The sequence below is a fragment of the Trachemys scripta genome, chromosome 12 (genome assembly GCF_013100865.1).
Source record: "Trachemys scripta elegans isolate TJP31775 chromosome 12, CAS_Tse_1.0, whole genome shotgun sequence".
NCBI lineage: Eukaryota > Metazoa > Chordata > Testudines > Emydidae > Trachemys > Trachemys scripta.
Genome location: NC_048309.1, coordinates 20,727,539 through 20,748,619, shown reverse-complemented (window position 1 = coordinate 20,748,619; position 21,081 = coordinate 20,727,539). Strand labels below are relative to the sequence as shown.

General features: G+C 44.0%; 1 protein-coding gene across 5 annotated transcripts in view; it reads right to left on the bottom strand.

The window, feature by feature from the left end:
• The window catches only part of ZHX3 (zinc fingers and homeoboxes 3), a 61,419-nt gene continuing 40,338 nt past the window's right edge, over positions 1–21,081 (bottom strand). For 4 of the 5 annotated variants that reach the window (XM_034788000.1, XM_034787999.1, XM_034788002.1 and 1 more), the window contains 3 exons: positions 11,172–11,257; positions 3,827–6,771; positions 1–2,127 (listed from right to left, as the gene is read on the bottom strand). In XM_034788000.1, the coding sequence (XP_034643891.1) occupies positions 2,117–2,127; positions 3,827–6,626 (2,811 nt within the window). In that variant the 5' untranslated portion in view covers positions 6,627–6,771; positions 11,172–11,257 and the 3' untranslated portion in view covers positions 1–2,116. The remainder of the gene's footprint in view (positions 2,128–3,826; positions 6,772–11,171; positions 11,258–21,081) is intronic. The other variant, XM_034788003.1, reaches the window with a different exon arrangement.

The following is a 21,081-nucleotide window of genomic DNA, read 5'->3' as shown; positions in this document are numbered from 1 at the left end:
TGTGTTTCCAACATCTTTATATAGCACTCAGTAAAGTGTACATTTTGAATGTACATCTTATGCAGTAAAAATTGCACATTTGAACAGTACATGTGCATCTTTAAATACTCCTGCACGTATATAGACACTAGAGAGTAAATGACTTACCTGTATTTGTTCTCTTTAGTTAACACTGTACATGCAGCCATACTCTTGGGTCACCAGATTCCCACCAGTAGCATCAAGAGTAATTGTCACTGCTAGACGTTTCTAGTCCTTCTCCCTCCTGTCCCTTGCTGTTTCAGGGTATACAAGATGACAGTTGCAGGGACTCCAGCAGCCATTGTGGAACTGACATCTCGGGAGCAAGAACGTAGGGGCTCAGCCATGCAAATGTTGAGCTCACACCATTGAGAGGCTGATTATTGTTGCTGGTATGCCTCTAACAAAGGTTTAGTGTGACCTGTATAGTTGCAATGTTGTCTTCTGCATAAGGAGAAATGCTGTTCTATCAGCATGGTTCTCTGAACTGCCACAGACTGAACTAACTGGCGTAGGTGTCCTGCTAGAGTCCTTTCATTCCCAAATGATGCTATGACTAAAGAGAGCTACTCCTCTTAATTATTGAATAGTAAGGCCTTCTAAATACGGACATGAGGAAAGGGGAATACTATTCAAGAAGATGACTTAAGGTAGAAATCAAATGCTACCTTTGGAAGAGACGCCGGGAGAGATTTAAAAAGACCATCCTCTCTTTATAAACTTACACTAGATCAGGTCACTTAGAGCTTGAAACTCACCCATTTAATAAATACCTCCTACCACTGAGAATAAAGCCTTCCACATTAAGAAAAATTACACTAGAATCAAAAATAATAAAGAAGCTGCTTTAAAGCAGTAATAGCCCAAGACATTGTAGACATATACATATTAAAAAGGTATATGATTAAGTGAGCACTTAATATACCAGATAACTAAAAACTAGTTTGCAACATATTTATTGTCTAGCTCACAGAAAGACAGGACTACAGTTGGAGAACTAGGTAAGGTGACCTGGACCAATAAGTATAGGTTAATAGCATTAGCACAGTGGGACAAGAGAAGGAATCTAATTCAACTAGTGTTGTAACAAGCAAGCTTCCTGTCTAGAAAACTGGTTGCCTGCCTAATAGAGTCCTACTAGACAACGATGACTTGAAACGTTAGCAGAAAGCCAAATTTTTGTCTGTATTTGTTCTCTGAAGAACAGTTTGTCCTCTATAAACAATGAAAGGGATTCCAGGGCAGGATGGAAACATTAAGTGCTAGTTCTCAGTAATTAATGTGAGGCTTGGAGAGTAATGGGCTGTGCTACATTCCACCGCCTAGCATAAAAGAAATAAAATTACTCCAGGCAGTAGGGGGACAGATTATAGCCAATTCTATCTCCTGACCTTTGCAGGATCCCAACCCCCCACTGGATATTGGAGGGTGTACAATAGCTTATTCCACCCCCATCCCCAGGGAAAGAAATCTACATCCACCCCACTGAATTCATCCTGTTCTTGATACGAAGACTGGCATGTTGCTTCTCAGATCTTCTCTCTTGCTCTGACACACATACTGACACTCATGATGGTATCCTCCAATCCCTGATCTAGGGACCCAAGAGTCGGGGACATATGCAACATTGCCAACCGTTAGAGAACAAACACGTTACAAACAGCTGAAGATAAAAATGTATTGTGCCATGATAGTCCATTTCTATGCAAAAAATACATTTACACAATCAATGTCCAAAATTAATTATGCTTGTCGAGGCGGCTGTCTGTATGTCAAAAGTTGGTTCCATTATATGAATATGAAATCTGAAAGTTTATCCACTGGAAAGGAAACAGCATCCTACGTCACAAGAGTGAGAAGATCTTACTGATGCCCTACTCTGGCCAGCTGGTGAGTAAGATTCTAGATTAGGCTGCAGATGGCATTGCATGAAGAGCCCGATTCTCTTGCTCTCCCTCTCTGATGTGCTGTACTGAAAGGTCTCATTATAGCAGTGCTTTTACACCACTCCCTGCTACTGAGATTCGTATCAGGCCCATGGATTTACAATCTTCTCAAATGTAATCGCAGATCCTTCAGAGCAGGCAGTTTAAGGTCAATCTGTTTCTGAAAGAGACAACATACACAAGCGTCAGAATACACGTCACATGCTTACAAAATCCGCACGTAACGCTGGGGCCTCTTCTGCTGGAAGAGTTTTCTTTGAGCAACAGCTGGTTGCATCATAAAGTGAAGCTACAGAACAGGACCCTGCTGTGAGGAGGAAGGAACAGGGCTAGCGTGAAGGCTAGCAATTGCATGGGGGCAGGAAGGAAGCAGTAGCTACACCCAGGCAGCTGTGGCTGTTGGCAGAATGCCACCTCCTATGGCAGAAGTTTGTTGTAGTTAAGCAAGTCGTCCTCTGGACCACCCTGTTCCAGGAATCTAACAAGATGGAGGATGGCCCCATAGGTGCTGGTACTGGGGGTGCTGCAGCATCCCCTGGCTGGAAGTGGTTTCCATTATATACAGGGTTTACAGTTTGGTTCAATGGCTTTCAGCACCGAAGTTCCCTGTAAGCAGCCGTGTGGCCACGCAACTGCCTATTAAGCTCTGTGTAGGGGTTCAGGGCTGCAGCGGGGAGAGGCGCCTCTCGCCATCGGCCCCAGCATGGACCTGCCCTGGACGTGCCCAGGCCCACCAGAGCTGCCGGGGAGAGGAGCCCCTCCCTCAGCCCAGCCCAGCCAGAACTGCCGCAGCCGAGGAGAGGCACCTCTCCCCCAGCCAGAGCTGCTGCGGCCAGAGGGCTGGGGTGAATCCTCTCTCCCCACCACAGTCCCTGGGCAGCCTGCACCCCAAACCCGTCATCCCAGGCCCCACCCCAGAGCCAGCACCCCCGGACCCCAACCCTTTGCCCCAATCCTGAGCCCTCTCCTGCATCCTGAAGCTCACAGCCCCACCCCAGAGCCTGCACCCCCTTCACCCCCTGCATCTGAGCCTCCTCCCACACTCCAAACCCCTCGGCCCCACCCTGCCACATGAATTTTGTTATGTGCACCAACATGAAGGTAATGTGTCTACATTACAGGGAAAAGTCGATCTAAGCTATGCAATTTGAGTTACGTGAACACCGCAACTCAAGTCGACATAGCTTAGCTCTACTTACCGCAAGGTCCACACTATGCGATGTTGATGGGAGATGTTCTCCCGTCAACTCCCCTGACTCATCTCAATCTGGTGGAGTACAGGAGTTGACGGGACAGTGATCTGCGGTGATTTAGCGGGTCTTCACTAGACCCGCTAAATCAACCGTTGATCCTCCGGTAAGGGCTGGTCCACACTAAGCCCCCAGTTCGAACTAAGATACGCAACTTCAGCTACATGAATAACGTAGCTGAAGTCGAAGTATCTTAGTTCGAACTTAAAGGTACTTACTGCGGGTCCACACGCGGCAGGCAGGCTCCCCCATCGACTCCGCCTACTCCTCTCGCGGAGCAGTGCTGCTGTCTGAACTCTGGGAGCTACATAAAACACAAGCATGACTAGAGGGGTACCAAGGGTTGCACCCTTTGCCCCACCACCCACAACATTCTTTTCTGAATCAGTTTAACCATAACCATCCCCTGGCTTTTTTCAACCCCTCCAGATCAGCTCTGCCACCAAGTAGATCTGTAACAATAAATCTTGGGCATTAAACTCCACAAGTGTCAACTGCTAGTCAGTCAATGTTTAGTGTCATTCTGACTTCGCTTCTTGGTGCTGGAATGAGCCTATTTACAACAGGTAAGCTACCCAAAGCAGCCAAAACATCAAATCAGTTTCTTACCAAGCTGAACTGCAGGTTGCTGGCTAAATGTATCAAAGGGTTCCGAATGGCCTTCCTGGCCACTGGGCTCCCAAGATTCGCTATTCTCAGATACCTCCGAACTGGCATCGCATGTCCCTTTTTGGCTTCCTGCTTGTTCGCCCGTGCCCGAGTATCGATCTTCGCTTCCCGTGTCAGACACGGCCCGGGTTTCTTCGTCTGCCTTTACAGCAAACCACACCCTAACCTGCTGTGAATTCAGTTGAGTTCTCTCACACAAGCTCTGAAGGTCATCTTCATACAGCAGCTTGTGCTTTTTGTAATAGTCCTCTAGGATCTCTTTGCTAGCTGGGCTGATCACCGCTAAACCTGGAGGGAAGATACCCCGCCTGTAGTTCTCATACCATTTCAGCTGGCCATTTTTTAAACCGTACCGGCTATCCCCAAACCAGCGAATTATCTCAGCCCGGGGCAGACCTGTCTGAGCAACTATGGCGTCGTATTCTTGATTTGTTGGTCGCTGTGTCTTTACGAACATTTGTTTAAGCAAATGCCGCTGTTGGGCTGTTTTTTTAAAGTTCAGTTTGGTTTTTGCAGGGGTAGGTGGCCTGCTAGAACAGTTGTCCCCTGGATCATTTGCACATACCTCTGGCAACTCATTTTTGCCATTTGACTCAGTCACTCTAAGCTTCTTCAGATTGATTTTAATAGGACTAACTTTCCGCTCCAGTGAAGTTTGATTGTTGCTTGGGGTGTCTAATGAACCATTTTCACTTGAGACCCTCAGTTCATCTGAGGAGTCTTCCTCTTCTCCACAATTATTGTCAGCATCCTCCTCCTCTTGCTGGACCATTTCTTCTGCTTTTTTATTTTCCTCCATCACCTTTTTTTTCCTCCTCTCTGAAAACCAGCTATCAATTTCTCTCCTGGTCATTTTTGTTTCACTCCTCAAACGGTCCACTTCTTCCTCTGGAGGAAAAGGGTTTTGTGCAAAACTGCCTTCCAAAGCCTTGAGCTGGTCTGGTGCTCTCTCTTTGTATTTCGTTGGGGTGAAGTCGGGCGTTTGATGCCAGGACTGTCGCCTTGTTTGGTGATGAGCCACAGGCATCGCTGCTGTCGTAGAGGTTAAGTCAATCTCTTTTGGTGACACAGTGAAGGTAATGTCAGGCATGGAGTCAATAATTATTGTATTATCTCCAGCAAACATGGCTCTACTGCCTTTCATATTCCTGAAATGATATCTCCTATCACTAAACCACTTTCGAACCTCCCTAGTTGTAAGGCCTGTAATTTTGGTCAGACGCTCAACTTCAGCGTGGCCAGGGAACTGATTCCTGCAGAAGCTGCCTTTCAGTGCAGACAGCTGCTCATGGGACTTCTTATTTTTGTAGATGCTGGGATCCATGAAAGCTTGTGAAGATATGCTTGGGCATGCAGTCAGCAGAGACTGAGCTGTGTTGACCACCTTCACAGCTGATGCGCTGCTCGAACACGCATTGTTGTGTTGCGTAATGGGTTGGAGCTTGGGAATAGATGTCACTGCTAACGTGAGAGATGAGCTGCTTCCTTTTAATCCATTTGTCATTATTGGTTGTGTAACGAGTAACCCTCCCGTTCCTTCTGGTTGCCCGACCATGTGACCAGGTAGAGTTGCCTGAATGAGATGCTGGACATTGCTGGCATTTGCAACTAGAGGTGTATTTAAAACTGTGATAGTGGGCTGCGGTACAGACTGAATAACTGTGTTGAACATTTTTTTCCGTGCATCTTCTATCTCCTCTGGGGACCAGCTAATGCCTTGTTTCAACCTCTGGGCAGTAAACCAGATCTTAAGCTGCTCTTCTGGGTACTTGGTCACGACAGTCAAATAGCAAAGCTCAGCTTTTGTAGGGTAGGGAAACTTATGGAAGGAGTTTTTCAGGAAGCTGTTGGAGTCCATGGCTGCATTGTACGTGGGAATGCTGCTCAGAGGAATCATCACTTTAGGAAGGGATTTGGACGTGGGTAGGTCCTGGTGCAGCTGCGGCTGCTGCTGCTGCAATGACACAAGTTGCGCAACGCCTGCCTGCAAAACAGGCACGTTTCCCAATATGGAGCCATTGACTATGTGAGATGATTTTGCTGAGCTGGCTGTTGACCGGCTGGCTGGCAAAGACCCATTGGTGAATGAATGGTCACCATCTTTCATCGCCAAATCATCGCCTGGCTGATTTGATACATTCTCCTTTAGCATGTGAATTTTTTTGGCCTCAGGCTTACCTTTCATTATCTTCATAATGGGAGTTTTGGTGATGATGATTTCAGCTTGACCATCTACCCCCTCCTCACAGAATTCTCCTGAAAGGTCTTGGTTGCTGGTGGCATCAGAGATACTTTGCTCCACTGTCGTGTGATTATCCTGCTTAGCCACATTCCAGAGGAAGCTAGTTTCACCACCGTGGCACTCCGCATTGTGATGCAAAAGCCCTTTGTGGCTTTGTGCCAGAAAACTGCACTCAACACATACAAACGAGGGGTCTTTGCTGAAGTCTAAGTGCTCAGAATCCATGTGTCCAAAGAAATGATTAACATCTTGCGATCCAAAATCGCAATACTTACACAAGTAAGTATCACCGTCCATAATACTGCGATGCCCATTAGACAATGTTGCATTATTGCTGCTATTGTTAATAACAGCATCACCAGCTGCCGGTGGTTCAGGAGGCATGTGCTGTTGAGTTCCTTCATGATCATTTTCCACAGCATCTGATTCCATCTCCTGCAGCACCATTGTTTTTACCGGTATCATGCAAGGAGTTGTGGATTTTCTTTTGCTAGCCATCGCTGCAACCAATCCAGGTAATTAATGCTTTAAAAAATAAAGCGCTGATCTTTGCAAGTGTTCTGAACTCTAGATTCCAGCAAATCCATGTTGTCCAATGGAATATTTTTCAAGTGTTGACAAATGTTTACATTTGCCATTGAACCTGAGGAAGAGAAGAGAGAAGAGTTACTAAGCTTTGCACTAGACAGAACACATACACTTTACATTCTGATTGTAATTGTTATGGTACTTTAATTGCTTCACAAGATAAATCATTTCAATATTTAATTGAAAACGTTTGGAAGCTGGCGATAAGGAGTTTGATTGTTTTGCTTTTTGTCCAAATGATTGTGTAGAAGGGAGAATTAGATATGTGAGCCATACACAGTCATAATATTGAGATCCCAGGCCACGGTTGGGTGACTTGGGCTGTGTCCGGCTGCTTATTGTTTGCTTGCCCACCGAGTGTAATTCATGTGCTTCCATCATGGTCCAAATCACCACTATTTCTTTATACAGGCTCCTCTCCTGCCTCTGCCCTATCAATCTCTAGCAAGAAGAGGAGCCCATGAAAGCAGGGGACTACACTGTGCACTAAGTCCAGAGGGGGCCTTGCACGTGGAAATGTCCGATGCAGTGCTGAGCAGAGGGGTAGGGTTACAGTCAGAGTGTTGCACTTTGGCCGTCCTTGCAGTAGTTCACAAAATCTACACCGACTTTGTTAGTGTCTTGTGTCGCTTTTCCCCTCTGCCATGGTTTTAACAGGGTCTGTTTAGTCTTCAGCTAGAGTTGCAAGGGAAGATGGTTCACCAAGAGAGCAACTGAAGTGTACACACTTATCTCTTAGATTCCCTCTCCCATGGGACCCATGAATGCCGCACTGTTGTAGCTTTAAAGGTTCAGACAACTCTATTTAATGGCATTTAGGTGTTCTTTGGGGAAGTGCAAGGCCTCCACAACACGTGGTCATTTTCCTGGGTGCAGGAGATCAAGGAGAGGAAAGAGATGTCACCACAGCATTTTATTGTTTGTTTAAATCTTACTGTGTGTTGTCTTTCCTTCACAAGGTATAGTAATTCTAGATCAAGATAATATTCTGCTGAAGGCTAGAGCTGGACAGGTCTTAAGGCACAATCTTGTCTCTGACCTGGTGCAGTCTGCAATATGCACACCGGATGCTCCAGGCCTGAGCTCACCTGCCGAAGGCAGTAAAATGGTCTACGGTAGCTGGCGGCATGAATAATTTGCCAAAACTGATCCAGATGAGAAGGGGAATAGCCAATCTGAAGCAGCCCATTTCTCCTCTAACCCCTCTCCAATCTATTACCTACAGCACTTCTCTCATCAACAACACTTAAGTCAACTTATTTGAATTTCAAAGCCTTCTACATGGATTATAATATCCATTCTTTTCAAGGGAAAATCTAGATTTTGCATACAAGAATAAAATAGTATTTTCCAGATTACAAAGTCACTTGGAAGTATATGACCACCCAGAGGCGCTGGCTTTTCAAAGTGCCGGTGGTACTCAACTCCCAGCTCTGCCCCAGGCTCCGCCCTCACTCCCCCCTTCCCCCAAGGTCCCATCCCTCCCCATCTCACTTCTTCCTGCTCACTTCTGCCCCTTCCTCCGAGCGCGCCGCATCCTCGCTCCTCCCTCCTCTCTCCCAGCCTCCTGCACGCCATGGAACAGTTGATTGTGGTGGATGGGAGGCGCGGGGAAGGAGGCGGAGGCACTGACCTGCGGGGCCCACCGGCAGGCAGGAGGCGCTGGGGAAGTGGGGGGGGAGCCGACAGAGGAGCTGCCAGTGGGTGCTTAGCACCCACCATTTATTCCCCAAGGGTGCTCCAGCCCCGGATGACCCATGGAGTCAGCGCCTGACCCATAGAACCTACTACACAGAGATTTTGTGCCAGACTTTACCAAGATTTACAGTAACACAGAGATATTTATAAAAACATTAATTAAAGTAGATCTTGAAAACTGACTTATCATCCTATTAGAAGATCCAAGTAAGTAATTACTGTCAGTTATAAGCAATGTGAACTGGCAGTCTACCAGCTTTCTTATCAGATTTTCTGTGCTGATGTCATGTACAGAAACATGGGGATCAGGTGAATAATTTTCTTAGTACTTATGCAAAACCTGCTTTCACTTTTCTTTTTTAATTAATTGCTTCAGATATGGATGAGGAAGGATCGTGATTTAAAGTTCAGCTGAAGAAGTAGCATTTAACTTCTGCAAGTTCATCAAAAATAAGTAAATCTCCACACCTTTGGAAAAATAAGCTAGCTATATAACAGAGTCTGGATGTCCAGTCCTATCCTGAGCAACTCTCATGCACAATTTAAAACACTCTGATAAGAAACTCTAACTTGTGGGTTGGTTTGAGATTACAAAATAGTGCTGAAATACCGTTAGTGAGCATTGAACTTGGCCCCAGAACTGACTGTGTGCTCTGCAAAAGCTGTAGGAAAAGCTGGAAGTCCAAAAGGCATGATGGATGCTATGATCTTGAGCTTCTATAGTGTGAATTCCATATTATCAATACCTGTTTTTGTGAGGTTTCTATCCCACCTTTTGGGGATGCCCTTTCCCTGTGCAAAGGAGCAGCACGTTCTTTATTAGCACTAGTGAGCAGAATACTTAGGTAACCAAGAGTTTTGCTATTCAGCAAAGACCTGAATTCCAATCGCCACCTACTCCCAATCCTAATTTCTGATGCCTTGTTATTTGACACATGTGAGGTTAGGATGACCTTTCTAAGTCAAGTCAATTAGGAATGACAACAAAAATAGCCACAAAACTATAAAAAGATAACGTTAAAGGCCGCAAGTGTTGAGTCAAAAACAACCGTGAAAATGAGCCTTCTTACTGCCCAGATCTGCTTTTTGTCTACCTACTCAGTTTGCTGCATGAAGTTTTCATTATTTCTTACTCCTGTTTGGCTCTGCGGGGCCAACTCAGCTGTGGGAGACAGATCTGGAGTCTCTGCAAGTTTGTGCATCTTCAGCAGAATTATTAACCGAGTTCTAGTTACAGAATCTCTATTATTGGAGATTATGCAAGAGCCAGAAAGATCCCAGGTCATGTTTGCAGAGTTGGCAGATAGATAAAAATCACCTTTTTAATTATCAGCTGAGTAAATTTGATACAAAGTGATTGAAACATACAAAGAATAGCATTGTGCCATTTTACAGTCACCTTTTAGAGCAGGTAATCAGCACTGTTTTGCTAAAACTGAATTGCTTGACCCACCTGCAGAGGAATCAATAGCACTGCTTGATGCTTATAAAGTGTCTGTATGTACTTCAGCATTTTACCCAAACAAACTTTGCTAGGGTCACAGCTGAGGACACATCTAGATTTCAGGTGTCATAAAAGTCATGTTTTGGTTCAGACAAATATTAACTTAATATAAGACAACAGAGTGTAAATTTAGCTTGAAATTAAGGATGGTGGTATTTTACTAGACAAATGTAATCAAGTGTACTGGTAAGTCAATTTCCTTAGAGCAATTACATAAAATTCAATAAAGACAAGTGCAAAGCACTACACTTAGGATGGAAAAACCAAATGCACAACTACAAAATGGGGACTAACTGGCTAGGTCGTAGTGCTGCTGAAAAGGATCGGGGGGTAATAGTGGATCATAATTTGAATATGAGTCAACATGTGATACGGTTTCAAAAAAGGCTAATATCATTCTGGGCTGTATTAACAGGAGTGTTGTATGGAAGACATAGGAGGTAATTGTACCACTCTGCTCAGCACTGATGAGGCCTCAGCTGGAGCACTCTGTCCAGTACTGGGTGCCACCCTTTAGGAAAGACGTGGATAAATTGGAGAGAGTCCAGGAGAGGGCAATAAAGGGTTTAGAAAACCTGATTTATGAGGAAAAGTTGTTAAAAACTGGACATGTTTAGTCTTGAGAAAAGAAGATTGAGGGGAGGAGGAGGAGGGACCTGATAAGTCTTAACATATGTTTAAGGGCTGTTAGAAAGAGGATGGTGATCAATCTTTCTCCCATATCCACTGAGGATGAGTAAGAAGTAATCAGCTTGCTCTGTAGCAAAGATGATTTCGATTAGATATTCAGAAAGACTTGCTAACTCTGATTGTTAAGCTCTGAACAGGCTTCCGAGGATGGTTGTGGAATCCCCATCACTGGAGGTTTTTAAGAACGGGTAAGATAAACCTCTCAGGGATGGTCTCGGCTTACTTGGGCCTGACTCAGCACAAGGGGCTGGACTAGTTGACCTCTGAAGGTCCCTTGCAGCCCTACATTTCTATGATAACCACACTAGACTTAATTCAGAGTCTCAGATGCAACTGAGTCGTGTATTGACTACATCAAAATGTTAAGAGCATGGTTGTGGTTCCTGTGCATTTTATAGAATCTGCTAATAATCTTGTGTGCATTTCCAGTGTGATAGGTAAATGGGGTATCCTACAGATTCTATCATTAAACTCGGCAAGCTTTATTTTTCAACCGTGTTGGTTAACGTAATAGTGAATCAACCACTGTTAAAAAAAAAAATCAGTACAAAAACAGAACTTACCTTACTACCACTTTGGATGTTTCAGACTGAGTCATGCATTCAAATGGGATCTTTTTTTCACATATACTACCCTACAGCACACTGGCCTGTTGATGGAAAGTAGCAATGAAACGTTAGCTGAATGAAATACCAGCACCAGAGTTATGAAGGTAATGAAACAATGACTTCTACTTCCATAAAGGTTGACTATTGATGTTTAATATATTCCTACGTAATACATACGTGAGGGAGCACACGCCACTGCTTAACCTCCCAAGTACTTAAACACTTTTCCTTTGAACAGTTTTAATTAGTTTTCCTTTAAACACAATTCTCCAGGGTGAAACTGGCCCAAAACAGTCAAATTCACACCACATCAATTATTCTTGCACCAGAGCTGATGATACATTAGGGTAATCACTGCTTGTCTGCATAGTGTTGTACCAATTCAATTACAGTAGAACCTCAGAGTTACGAATACCTCGGGAATGGGGGTTGTTCATAACTCTGAAGTGTTCGTAACTCTGAACAAAACATGATGGGGGTTCTTTCAAAAGTTTACAACTGAACATTGATTTCATACAGCTTTGGAATTTTACTATGCAGAAGAAAAATGCTGCCTTCCCTTTATTTTTGTAATAGTTTACGTTTAACACAGTACTGTACTGTATTTGCATTTTGGGGGAGGAGGGGTTGTCTCTGCTGCTGCCTGATTGCGTACTTCCAGTTCCAAATGAAGTGTGTGGTTGATCGGTCGCTTTGTAACTCTGGTGTTTGTAACTCTGAGGTTCTACTGTACATCAATTTCAAAACTGACAGTTAAAAATTGGTAGGACCCCTGCAGCATAAAGGTGCTTCTATTGTTAAAGTTTGCTACCTCTGTATAAGCACTTTTATATTGGTATAACTCCGTCCACACTAGGGAGTTGCACAGACTTCTCACTGTACTGGTTTCTAAATGCACATAGTGAAATTGCTATCAACACTGGGTGTAGATTACGAATAGATGAAAATCTACTCAGCAAGTTATTCTTGGCTTTGCTTAATTTTTGGCCAGGCCTTTTAAGCCCCACCTTCTGCCGGCAGTGGTTTACACCAGCAATGTATCATCAGGTCAGGCACAGGCAGACTTCACAAAATAAGCTGTTCAGTAGACTAGTATTGTGGCAACTAACTGATGCTCAGGTCTGGTTCAGCAGGGTGGTGTGGTAGGAAGACTGCATTTTAAAATGCTCAAACCCAAGGATCTAAACAATAGCAATTATGTAAATATCTGTATTAATTTTAACGATCACTCGAAAAAACAATACTGCTGCTATAAGCATAACCGCTTTCTTTCATTCTCTCTGTTACACACAAACAACCCACTACATTGTCGTCTTATTATTTTGCTGGCTTTTTGCATGTCCGTGTCCTTGTTTACAAGGAAAACAATATCTAAAGACCAATTATAAACTGTGGTTTACAATTTCAGGGAGCTTACTTTTATACATATTAACAAAAGAAGGCTTAAAAGGTTTCAAACTATGCACTCATGGGTCTGAACTTTCGGCTCAGCTGGATTTAACTGGTTTGGTTTTAAATGTTTCAGTGAATTAATGAGTTAGTCTGTTTAATACAAAACATTCATCCCACACAATGCCAAGGTCCTCAATTAGAAGATTAATTTGTGACTTTCTGCAAACCTTTCCCAGAAATGAAAAATTAATGCACACCATAACTAAATGTTGGAGCTACTATCTTACTGCTGGAATCCAGAAGGTGGTAAGACAACCACCCCATTCCCACCACTAGAGTTACAGACCTCCCAACAGTCCCAGGTTTCACAGGACTGTCCCATTTCGGCCCCAAAACCTCTTGTCCCAGTTGAAGGGAACATTTCCCACAATCAAGGCCACTGGTGGGGTGCAGTTTCCCTGGGGCCCCCATTTGAAAGAGCCCTCCAAACTGAGTGGCATTGTGACCTGGTGCAAGGGTTGCACTGTCACTCAGGCTTGGCCCGGCTGCCCCTCTGTCTTCATCTATAGAGAGGCAGATGGGACAAACCAGCGTGGGGTTGTGTCCTGCTTTAAACACTTGAAATGTTGGGAGCTGTGGAGTTAAGGTTGTGACAATGTTTACTTTAAAAAAATAAAAAAGATAATACACACAAGTATCTTCTTTTTAGAGTACTGTGATTTGAACACAGAAACTTGCTCTGAAATTTGACATAGCTCAGTCTGAGCACAAATGTTCTATTAAAAAAAAAGAAAAAGAAAAAAGAATTAATGGTTTTCCTGATGCTTTATGGGCCTGTTAGTTACTTTCTCAAGGCCAGGCTTACTCTTCCTGTCTTGTTCAAAACCAAACACATGATTGGTTCTTTAATAATAATAATATTAGTTTATTTTTAAACTAAAAATGTGCAGGTCCCTGATTCACATAGTATTATGGATATGTTTTAAAGGAAGAAGGCTATCTTTAAAGCAGGAAGAAGTTTACATTTAAGAAGTGTTTACTGTGTTCCTTCAACAAGCTATAGTACTTTATTCATAGATCCATATACTACTTTCAAACAACTGAAAGAGGTGCGTCTCCCCAATATGTACCCAGATGTCCATCAGTAATCAGCAATATAAAATAGCATGAATAAAGGACTGCTGGGATCAGCTAGCAAACATTCCTACTGCGGTGTGTATCCAGACCTAACAGACAGGTTACCCAGGTGTTACTAAAATGAAATGTTTTATGGAAATACTACCACTTTAAGAAGCAAGTTTATCCAGGCATATCGATCTCTCTTAAACACTGGCCTTTGGTCTCACAACACGCTCCGGAGGTGCGCAGATAACCTGGCATAATGGCTGTGTTACAGCTAACTATTTCAGTCCATCAGTAGAGACTGACCTCGTTTACTTAGGCACTCCATAGGGTGAGAGAGGGACCGTAAGTGCACATGTGCCACAGAGCTGGCATCCTACATGTCTATCAGCTGAGTGGGTTCCAGGATCTGTTCCCTACAGTTAGTCATTAATATTTGTTTTGCATTTGCAATCAGCCCATGACAAATCACGTAGGAGGTCACTAGTCAGATTAATTATCCTCCTCACTGCCAGTGCACACACCATTCGGCTGAGTGGGAGAGGGGGCTGGTGAAGACTATTGAATTTCCAGACAGATAAGTGATGGAAGGATAAAGTTAAGGCCTGGTCTAAACACAACAAGCTGCTCCAGTTTAACTCATCATTTTTAAACTCTGTGTAGAGCAGGCCTAAAATAGATACAGAAAACCATCCGAGTTAACACCCAATGAGGTGAGTGGAGGCATTTCACACCTCAGGGGTGAGTCCCGAGACTTCCTGTTGTCTGTAGCCACAGGTGGGGGCTCTCCGTTAGCTGAACCCGCATGGTTCTGTAGTGCAGATGGAGAGTGCAGATGGTGAGCGAATATGTACCCCTCTTGAATTTCTCAGAGCTCAGCTTCCTGCACAGCAAGGATTTTTCAAACCCTGAGACTGGAGTGGAAATCACCTGCTCCTGCACATTGGGCTGTGAAGTCTGAGTAGCAGGTGACAGAATTCTTCCTTCCCTCCAAAGGCCCAGAGACGAAGCCAAGAATCTGGGCTTTGGCAGTGTACAGGGGAAGACGACTCTGAATGGGATCACACTTGGAAGGTTATCTTCACAATCACAAGCACTAGACCTATTGCTATTTTAGAGCTGAAAGTTCTGCAGAAACTGGTAGGCAAGACCCCATGCACTGGGGTACGTTCCAACTTAGCACAGATCCTGGACATTCGGTGTCAAGCCTTGTTTGGAATTCTGGATTATCTTTATCTAGGGCAGGGGTGGGCAAACTTTTTGGCCTAAGAGCCACATCGGGGTTGCAAAACTGTATGGAGGGCCGAGTAGGGAAGGCTGTGCCTGTCCAAACAGCCTGACCCCCACCCCCTATCCGCCCCCTCCCACTTCCCTTCCCCTGACTGCCCCCCTCAGAATCCCCGACCCATCCAACGCCCCCTGCTCCTTGTCCCCTGACTGCCCCCTCCCGGGACCCCCCACCTCTAACCGCCCCCCCACCTCCGGATCCCACCCCCTCTCCAATCCCCCTGTTCACTGAGTATCCTGACCTCTATCCACACCCCCGCCACCTGACAGGCCCCTCGGGATCCCCTGTCCCTTATCCAACCTCCCCCCCACTCCCCACCCCCTTACCGTCCAGAGCCACCCACACTGCCTTGCTGCCCAGCAGGAGCTCACAGCCCTGCCCTCCAGAGCGCTGGTGGCGTGGCAAGCTGAGGCTGCAGGGGAGGGGAGACAGCAGGGGAGGGGCCAGGGACTAGCCTCCCCAGCCGGGAGCTCAAGGGCCGGGCAGGACGGGCCTGTGGGCCGGATGTGGGGCCTGTACATCTTTGGCATCCACTATTAAGAGGGAAGTAAAGGGGTTTGGGGGAGAATCAGGTCAAGGCTGACATTGTTCTGCAACCCAGAATCTATACCCTGAGAACAGAAGCGTGTAACATAAAAAGATCGGAGAACATTTAATTCAAGATCTGTTTAACCCTCTGAGGGACAGCTAATTACATGAATGTCCGATCAGCAACATTTCCTCTGACAAATCACACCTACTTCATTGTGCTAACATCGCATCCACTTAAAATCAGGATACCTGCAAAATAAATCATCCCCCCAAGACAAACCATCAGGGCAATAACAGCTTGTTTGTATCTTCTTATCTTGCATTATAAACGCACCCTAGGTTCTCTGCGGTTTCAAGCAACATCATACAAGTCAACATTTGTGCTAAGGAATAAACAAACAATTTTTCTTTATGCCCGGTGTTCAGGGCACTTTGTCGTTTAAGCCTGGCTTTGAAAATGCATGTCCAGTTTACAGGCAGTGGAAAATGGTTGACTGAATCATCGTATTCATTCTCTATTAGTTGGCAGAATAGACTAGAATAGAGCTATTCTCATTTGGACAGCTTGAACAAAGCCATTCATTTACATTTTGGTCCATCTAAGCGCAACCGTATTTGGTCACGTAAAACAAGTGTTTAAGAGGAATCCTCTGTTACCTTGCAATCATTTTTGTTTACCCCTTTCAAGCCGCTTTTATTCTTACGCCATCATCAGCTTATAAACTGCAGTGTGTGACTGTGAACAGGTCCCTCCAAAAACGTCAACAACTTGTTAGTGGCTTTGTTAGTTGTGAAGAAACTTATATTCTGCATTAACACTGCGGATTATCTTCTTGTTTTCAGAGGAACATGCAACCAAGAGAGACTACGGGCTAGAAAGCGGTAGCTGTAACAGAACGCAATTATAGTATAAAAATAGGTCACTGGGATAATATAACCTTTAGACTACTGGCAACATGTCACTGTTTGAGCCAGCCGGCCTGCCATATTTCCATAGGATGTCAGTATTAACAAAACAAAACAAGCATCCTCCACGCGTTTGCATGCTTCTGTTTGAACATTAATTCATTCACTCCTTTTATTTTTTCCTCATTTGTATGAGCTAAGAACAGAAGAAGCTAAATGCTACACACACGTCATACCATTGGACCTCTTCAGAGAAGATCTATTGCACATGGGCTTCATTACAGGTTAGCTCGTAATTGTTCTATGTAAGGCATGCGGAAGTCTGACAAGGCAGCAACACAGTCTATTAAAAGTGGCACCACACTCCAACAAGTGTATGTTGGCACACTCATCAGTGCCCCAGAGGTTGATGAACACACCTAGACCTGTTTGTCAAAAACCAGGTTGACTCCTAACGTGATGAAAATGGGGACTGTTCTCAATAATCCCTGTACTGGAATCAACAAGTATCCAGAACTCAAGAAGACAAAATTTGACTATAAGACCATTGGTTCCCCAACCTTTTCATTCTACAAACCACTCCACATGAGAAATATAGTCCCAGGGACTCACCTCCATGCTCAACTCCAATCCCCACACTGTTCGGTTTGCAGAACATTTCATTCTGGGGAATACCAGGAAGGCTTCTAGAGATTACTAGTCAGCTAAGGACTATAGTCTGAGAACCACTGCCACCAGTGAGAGACACTGGATGGTGTTTCTCATACAAGTTCAAGGAAAACATCATTTCATCTACATCCAAGCCGTCACCTGTGGCAGCACTATCGCTATGAATTCCATTAAGTGGGCCAGTGCTATACAAAACAGTATGTGAATGCTTATAAATCCACTGAGGCTCTGATTTCTGTCACTTGAACTTACTGCACATTGCTTACTTTTGTTTGTATACCACAGAGTTGTATTTTAATCTAGGATAATACTGTTTAACACTGTGCTCACAGCTCACTTAATGTACAGCAATTTCTAACCCAGGTTGCTTAAAGCTCATAATCAGGTATCAGAGCTTAATGGCTCACAAATAATTTGGTATGTAGTGCAATTTCAGCTTAGCAGAGTCAGCTCTCTCTATAATATCCTGGTAGTTTAATATTACTGCACAGTCCTGTCTGTGAAAAAAAGACACATTAAACCCAATGTTCCCCTACACATTTTCACTCACTGACTGTTGTACACCATACTCAACATGAGAACCACCACTCACCAAGCCAAGAGGAGGGCATCTGAACACTGATTCCTTGCCGGCTGGCAAAGAGCTCAGAAAGGATTTTTTTCAGCTCAAAGAAGTATGTCGAGATCAGATTGATTTTCATCAATTTTTGGATTTCTGGTAACATCACTTGGATCTTTTAAGAGGCAGAGAAAGGATGGGCAGCAGATGCTGCAGAAGGATGGTTGACCATTCACAGATATAAGCGCTATATGGCCGCTGGGCACATGAAGGGCATCGATTTTGCTTTATGACTGTGCTATGCCTCTGTACAATAAGAACTCAACATGGTCAAAGTCTCCAGGCACTACTGTAATATTAATGTCAAACAATACTGGGATCAACGTTTCCACCAGCAATGACTGCATTCAAGAAACATGCCAATGAAACCATGTTAGGACTCGCAGAGCCCTCCCACTGAGGCCCCAACTCTGCTTCAGACATATGTTGATCACAAGCCGCCAAGTGGCTGCATAAGGCATGGAGGAGAGGTAATTCCAAGAAAGTCATTGTGTGGAACAAAGAATTATAAGGTCCAATTTTTTTAAAGGGGAAGTACCAGGTTGTTACATTTAGTACTTAAGTATGCTACACAGAAACTGATGAGTTTACTTTCTGCAGTGCAGATTGTTTCCTAATACAGCTCTGTATCCCCTTCCCAAAAGTGTTTCAGGATTACTTTATTTATCTTGCACTTTTGCAATATGCCAGCACTAGCTTAGCATCCACTAGTGTTTCCTAATTTTCTGTTACTGTGGCTGAAAAGCCAAGTGCAAACATTTAAGCTCAAGCTATGGATTTTTCTCCCCCAGAGCCTTGCTTAACGAACACTCCTCTGCAGCTTCAATATGGTTGATCTCCTCTGCAGCTTTCATTTTATTGTTGAATATGCTAGTTTGTGGCAATGTGTTTTCTGCTCACTGAACTGGCTCGTTCTTTCAGTTGAACAAACTGTTCCATGTTAAGGAAGGAGTTGGCTGAATTTTAAGAAAGAATTTTTCCCTTCTGACAGTGTTGCTAAAGACCCAAAGTCAGTTCAGAGCCAAGTTACAAAAGGTCAGAAGAGGATAGTCAAGCAATGGGTGTAGTTCCTGTGTGTCATAAGCCGGTAAAGGAAATGGGTGGGGAGAAAAAATGCATGAAATTTTGACCTGAAATAATATGTCTGTCTAGTTAGCAACGCAGAATGGGCTTTTATCCAGAAATATACCTGTGGGCCTAAAAGTGCACTGTTTCTATTTTAGAAGACCAGATTTGTTAGGAGAGCTTGAGGCAAATTATCGTCCATGTCTTCATAGTCACCCATCATTTTGTGTGTGTGAATAAGACAGAGACAGACCGACTTTTGAGTTCTACTGGTAAAAAGAAAAGGCAGCCCTATGCTTTTTCCTGAAGCTATTTTAAAGCGCTACTGCTTTCAGTTCCCTTGGTCAGCCAAATGAGCCTTCACAAGGCAAAACATTCTCACTAGTTGCTATTCAAACAGCACAAAGGAAATGGCTTTTGTTGTGGAAAGCCTGTGGAAGTTGTGTTGTGCTGAAACTACCGCAACACCCGCAACTTGTGGGCAGGTTTGTGGAGCTGCAGATTGTCCTGCAAGCTATGCAGAGGCTCACCTGCGGCTGCTCTACATGCCCAACTACCTCCAAATACACAGGTCAAACACAGAGGTTAACTGGAGCCTTGCATGGGCCACCAGGGTAAATTTCACCCAGGATACAATGCTGCTGTTGTTTTTTTCCAGTTGTGAATTATGAGTGGCCAAGTAGTGGAAAAGCAACACTATGTGGGACACTGGCAATGTGGGAGCTCAAAGGAAGGAACAAAGCTAATTTCCTACCTGCTTTATAATAATACAAATCTCTAGTGCCTAAGCTTCAAGCACCTCCTTTACATTTTCTTCTTATTTTTAAGCCATTGTTAAGGAAAACTGGAAACGGATTTGCCCTCTCCTCCATTGGGTTCCTACATGGCTAGTGTCACAAATGAGATCACTGTTGGAGCAAATCGGGTACAGTTTTCTGTCAATGTTCAGTATTATTTATTATTTGTAGGTGCCCTATTCATTGACCAGTACCCCATTGTGCTAGGTGCTGCGGAAACAGAATAAGACCATCCCTGGATTTCCATTTGTTATCAGTGGGATCTGCATTGGCTGCCAGCAGTTAATGTCTTAATGCTTAAGCATTTACAGGCCTCACAACAGCCCTGAGTGGTAAGGATTAGAGAGGTTTCAGAGTAGCAGCCGTGTTAGTCTGTATCCGCAAAAAGAACAGGAGTACTTGTGGCACCTTAGAGACTAACAAATTTATTAGAGCATAAGCTCTCTCTCTCTCTCTCTCTCTCTATATATATATATATATATATATATGCATCCGAAGAAGTGGGCTGTAGTTCATGAAAGCTTATGCTCTAATAAATTTGTTAGTCTCTAAGGTGCCACAAGTACTCCTGTTCTTTTTAAGGATTAGAGAGGAATCACTCACCACTGAAATGCTGCCATCTTTGGGGTAGAAAGTGGCAGGTGTTTAATAATGTTCAACAATGCTACACAACAGCTGAGGACAGGAAGTGAAGAATTCTGCATCCAGATGAAACTGAGGAGGGAAATTAGGGACAGAGTGTAATTCTAGAACTGCAACTTGGTCCTAGTACCATGAATTAACATGTCTACTCTTAAAGGAGTGCCAGGGGAGTTTTGTTGAGTGTCTTAAATGGTCCAGATCCTGGACTTGAGACTCAGATGAATGAAAACTTCAGTAGGATAAGGCCAGATTTTCGAGCACTCAGCTGGAACTAGATTTTCAAATAAGCTCTGCTTCCATTTAAGCACCTGAATAAGGGCCAGATTTCTAAAAGTGCTTGGCATCCAGCTGTTCCCACTGCACCACATAAGGTCACACGATCTAAGGAGCTCAGCATCCAAAAGGCTAAGCAATTTTCAAATCTGGCATTTATTCAGGTGTCTAAATAGGGGCTCAGCACTTTGGGGAAATCTGGCCCCAATTGGGAGTGCGGAATTTTTTGGAAAATCTTGCCTAAATTGTCTAACATCAGGTTGTTGCATTGGTTCATCACTGACTCTCTAAAGAGTGCCACTCTCTGAATCACCCACACCACTTCCTGCAGCACCCATGTGGATCTTTGAGTTCTCCCGTTCTGTGCTTGTGGTTCCAACAGATCTCACAAGAACATATGATGGCCTCGCTGAAGACCAATGACTAATTACTCTGACTTTATCCCCTAATCAATTGACAGTGGATCTTTTAATTGGGACAGCATTCAAGAGAAACTAGACTGTGAATGTTTTCTGCCTCTTTTTAACAGTGAGCCTATAGTTCTTTGAAAGTTGATATTAA